At 37.4% G+C, this 5,401-nt stretch overlaps 1 protein-coding gene across 1 annotated transcript; it reads left to right on the top strand.

Annotated features, from left to right (window-relative positions):
- The first annotated feature begins 864 nt into the window (after positions 1-864).
- LOC147847378 (uncharacterized) lies at positions 865-5,289 on the top strand. The gene is made up of 8 exons (XM_087339268.1): positions 865-1,238; positions 1,724-1,789; positions 2,710-2,776; positions 2,861-2,961; positions 3,051-3,095; positions 3,554-4,054; positions 4,394-4,496; positions 5,193-5,289. The coding sequence occupies exons 1-8, from the start codon at positions 1,026-1,028 to the stop codon at positions 5,273-5,275; spliced, it is 1,179 nt and encodes a 392-aa protein (XP_087195394.1). The 5' UTR covers positions 865-1,025; the 3' UTR covers positions 5,276-5,289.
- Positions 5,290-5,401: the final 112 nt, after the last annotated feature.

Raw genomic sequence — 5,401 nt, 5'->3', positions numbered from 1 at the left:
GATGTTTCCTTCATGGCTTATTAGCATTAGTTTCCTTTTTCAACTGGATTTATATGAAAACATCAATGTTGCATATCACTGGACCAACTACATATATTGACCCCCCCCCTCCCAAGTTCCTATGGCACTGTGTTGTGCATCTTAAAGCCAAGCCACAAATGCTAACATCACATAATGAACAAAGGGAGCACATATGGCTCCTCATTTGACGACAATTTGGCATGCAAGCTATTATATAGCACAAAGAGCAATAATTCTTTTGCTTCGAGTGAGCGACACAAGAGGTGGGGGGGGGAGGGGGGTGCAACAACACCTAAATGATCATCTAGACCATGGTAGAGAGAGAGAGAGCCTAGATGGATGTAGCTTAGTTGGTAAGGTTGCCCAATGGAGACCAGGTGGTCATGGGTTCAACCCCTACATTCCACAGTGGCATTTAGTGAATTAAGAGATATATAAGAAGTATATAATAGAGATGTGAGGAAATTATGCTTATAGTGCTAACAACTTACCACTAGGGTAAGGTAATTACGATAAAAAGAGAGAGAGAGAGAGAGCGGATATGTATGGAGTAATAGAGTGGTGAGAAAATCGGGTTTTGAACCAACGACCTAGAGCTAAGAGTGTAACAAAACTTACCATTTTATAGGGTAAGAATTAAGGAAACTATGATAAAGACAAAGAGAGAGGAGGGGTATTTTTTGCAATTTCCTGAAACTTGAGAGGATGGAGGGGTATTTGGGTAAATTCCCATTTCTACGTAAAAATGTTAGTGCTCTTTTCTGGCCCTAAGCATTCTAGAAGTAGAAGAAGAAGAAAAGAAGAAGAAGAAGAAGAAGAAGAAGAAGAAATGTCGGTCTTCTGTCTCTGTTTCTGTCAGATGATGATCATGTAGTAACTTTCGTCACGCCTGCAGGGAGGAATTTCGTGAACAAATGCGAGAAAACCCATTTGATCTCAAAACTCACACAGATAAAGTGGCTGAGGCCTCATCGGCAGAGGTGAAGGATTGCATTTCTTGAGCTATGAAGTCTCACTCTCTGTTTTCCTGCTTGCCTGGCCCCCATAGCTGTCTTAATCTCAGTAATAGCGGCGACAAGAGTCAATGCCTCGCTACGCAACAGCAGCAGCAGCAGCAGCAGCTACACAAACAAAAGAGAAAACAAGAAGACGGCGGAGAGGATGAAGAAGAAGGACACAACTCTTTCCCTCCTGCTATGGAGGTTTTTCCTTCAGATGTAAGCGATTCATGCTTCCTACCATACCTTATCCGTTTCTTCTTTCCTTCAAAATTGGCGTGTATATTTTGTTTTTCTAGTTTTCTTTCTTCCTGTTTAGCTTCAATCCTGGTATGACACGAATCATGGTGTGAATTTCTCTGGCGTATTTGATTGAATAACATCAAAAAATTTAAGCTAAACATGTAGACATACATACGAGTATGCGTGTTTATATGTTTATATGCATACACATATATGTCGTGCACATTTTTATGCATATAGATTAATAAGTCAATACACGTCCTTCAGCTATACACACATGAGTGTATGTATGCATATCTGTAAATATCTGTCCAATAAGTATACATATATGTATATTTATGTATAATACATACATATGTGTGTGTGTGTGTGTGTGTGTATGCATATGAGTTTTTCAGGGTTCTCAATTTGTGAATCGTTCACATTCATTTAATTCATAAATTCTTTGATTACTTTTTTAGGTGGTGAATTCCAAGTCCTTTGCAACTGAGCCCATCAACTTACAGGGTGGACTTGTCTTGTTGAAGGTATATTTTCGATTCTTAATATTATGAAAACTTGTGATATAGAGTGCACCTATAGATCGTCTTGTCATCAGTGCATTGTTGTAGATGTTAGCTATTTCTCTCCCTGTTTGCAAACCAATTCCAGACAATTATTGAATCTCAAAAGTGAAGGCAGACTTGAGCACATTCAAAGGTAGTGGTATATTGCAATGAAAAATATTACTATAAAAATATAAGGATTTTGATGGCTTCGTCATAGGTCATTTTTTCCACAAAGAAGTCATATTTATGTTGAATGACAAATTCATGCTTAATATTTGTGCTTGGCTCTCTAGGTCCAGTAATCCCAATGGAGTTTTGTTGGGCCAAAGGGTATAATTATGATACTGTTGGCCAAGTTGATATGGAACTAAAAGCAATTGAAAACAAAATGAAAGCAAGGACATGAGAAATTTACGTGGTTCAAAGATTGCCTCTGTCTACCATTTTCACTGAGAAGATTACAAGAGGAATATGTGAAAATACTCTTAATTTACTCTCAACTTCACTGAGAAGATTACAAGAGGAATATGTGAAAATACTCTTAATTTACTCTCAACCTTACTTAGCTTTAAAAACTGTGGTTTTTACACTCACTCAGTCTTAGCTATTTGCTAAGCTCTTCACAATCACTCATTTTCCCCCTCAAATGGTTTTATCTTCTTCAGTGTTCAATTGCAAAGAAGGAATTCCTATTTATAGGTCTTCACAAACACACCATGCAATAAGCACTTGTCTAACATGCTTGATACCCAACAACATTGGATCAAGAGTGCATGAGTAATTTTCCTCCACTGTCTCAATCAATGTTCCTTGTCATCTGCACAATTCACAATTTTCATTGGTGCTCATGTTTCGTGAAAATATAAGCATGATTGTATGATAATTTGAAACTGCTGTAGGGTCGGGTCAATTCAACTGAGATACTTGGTGTAGGGAACACTGATCTTGTTCCAGGAAAATATGAAGGTATTCTTCTAGGGCTGTTGACATCTGTGATTTATTTTTGGGGTCTTGATTCATTCAATTTCTGAAAAACATGTTATTTCACAGGGGGCTTAAAGTTGTGGGAGTGCACAGCTGACCTCGTAAACATTCTGCAAGATGAAATCAAAGATGGAAGGCTGTCATTCAGAGGAAAGCGTGTGTTAGAAGTCAGTATTAGTGCTATTTCCCAGTGAAAAGTTATATATTGTGTATTTCTTTTTCGGAATCACTAAATTTTTGCTGTGCATGAAATCAGCTTGGGTGTGGTCATGGTCTACCTGGAATATATGCCTGCCTTAAGGTCTCTCTCTCTCTCTCTCATTGTGAAAAACATGTTTTTTTCTCTGTTATCGTAAAAGGCATAGCTTTTTTTGGCAATGCATTATGTTACTGTTAGGAAACCTTAATGTTAGTTGAAAGATTAAATTACTGATAAAAATCTCTGTTACCAAAGATGTAGAATGTTTCACTTTCTCTCTCTCTCAAAGTGTATTATTAGTTTTGGTCTCATATACCTCGAAGGTATTCTGTGGACGTAAATTTGGTCGTTCTTTCTTTCTGTATTCAATTTCATTTCACAGAGCTTTGGATTCAATATCATTTAATATCTAGATTTTTGGGTCTCTAGAGATGTTAATATAATCTTTCTGTCTTTCTCACCCACGATCCACACATTATTTTGCACTTCCTTAATGTTGTCTTCAAGAGAATACACTTGTTCAAGGACGTAGAGCTCATTTTCATCTCTGTTTTGCCCAGGGAGCATCAACCGTACACTTCCAGGATTTTAATGTTGAGGTTTTACGAAGCTTAACAATCCGGAATGTGACCGAGAATCTGGTTCATGTTCGACAAATTCATCAAGGTGAATGTGGTCAAGCTCCAAACAAGGCGAAACAACTGACACCTGATATACACTATTATGCTGGAGATTGGAGTCAGATGGAGAGTTTGCTTTCAATATTTGATCCAGGGCCCCTTGATGAGATAGGCATCAGCACAGGCACACAGAATGGTGTCAGCCAAGAAGCAGAACGCTTACAAGAAGGTTCTACTCAAGACGTCATTGAGAAACATGATAGTACAAACCCCAATACGTCTTTGCCAAAAAGACATGCGAGGAAATTATCTAGCAGCCGAGCATGTGAGAGGGCCACAGATGACGCTGGTGCTTTGGAAGGTGGTTATGACATCATTCTGATGTCAGAAACTGTCTATTCGATAGCAGCTTTACCAAAGCTATATGCACTTATAATGAAGGTATTCCAAATCTATATTCCTTGAAGTTTCTCTTTTTAAGGATCTATATTCCAAAACCATGCTGACTTTTATTTTTTATTTTTTTCGCAAATGCCAGTGCCAAAAATTCACGCAAACATTGCCAAATGTACTAGAAAAGTTTGTCTTTCTAAGAGCAAGATCAAGGAACTAGAAAGACAAACTTTTCTAGTACATTTGGCAATGTTTGCGTGAATTTTTGGCACTGGCATTTGCGAAAAAAATAAAAGTCAGCACTGTTTTCTGATTTTCAATTTTAGAGATATTTGTAGGTCTTGCGTTAGCCATTTCTGAGATCCATGAATGTGTTGAATCTTGCAGTGCCTTCGGCCACCATATGGTATTGCATATTTGGCTGGCAAAAAGCACTACTTTGGTGTTGGTGGAGGAACCCGTGCATTCAAACATGTTGTGGAAGAAGATGGTATGCTCTTTTAGTTTTCATATATTCTAAGTTATAGTAATATATTACTGGTGGGAAACCTTATTATTGAGGTGCAAAAAATGATGTTATTATAGCAGTCTTTTTAAGATTTGAAACATGTGTTAGGGCAAAACCCAGAATACATTACAAAGAGACGTGATATAAGAACTTCAAAGAGTACGGAACATTCAAAGAAAAGGAATTTAAGAACTTCAAATGCTTATTAAAAGGAAATGAGCACTAGATGGCTTAATTGTTACCGTGAAACAAACATATTGTGCATATTTTGGTTGCATGTTTTTATACCAAAAGGAAAGGAGCACTAGATTTGTTTTCAGTACAAAGAAGAGCCCGCAAAAGCTGACTATAAGAGATGCCCATCTGGCATCAAGTCAATATATCTGTCTGAAGACTAGAAATATTCAGACTAGAGGATAACAAGGAGATGATCTGCATGAAGAAAACACTATCACCAAAATTTCAGCTGTGATCGAGGATTCCCATAAAGAAAATGGAACAGATTTGTTTTAGCTGTGATTGTAACATAAGGTTCACATGCTATCACCATTAGCAGGTCGTTCAGTTAATCTGCGAAGGCTTAATTGTTACCATGGAACAAACATATTGTGCATATTTTGGTTGCATGGTTTTATATGAAATGGTTATAATATTTTTAGTTGTTTCTTTTTCTGCCAGGTTTACTGGGGGCTCATCTTGTAGCAGAATTTGCAGATGGATCTTCTAACGTACGAGAAGCATGGAAGTTCTTTTTTCGGTGAATGGATTCACATTTTAACAAAAAAAGGAGCATCATTCTGACGTTATCAAAATTATTGTTTACAAAACCCAAGGCTCCAAGTATGTTAGAACAAGCATATGCAGCATGTTTAGCGCGGTTGCCATTT

This window comes from Azolla caroliniana, unplaced genomic scaffold (genome assembly GCF_043228905.1).
Source record: "Azolla caroliniana isolate FFs.n. ecotype wild unplaced genomic scaffold, voAzoCaro1.0.p SCAF_1102, whole genome shotgun sequence".
NCBI lineage: Eukaryota > Viridiplantae > Streptophyta > Polypodiopsida > Salviniales > Salviniaceae > Azolla > Azolla caroliniana.
This window is presented reverse-complemented; position numbering and strand designations above follow the sequence as displayed.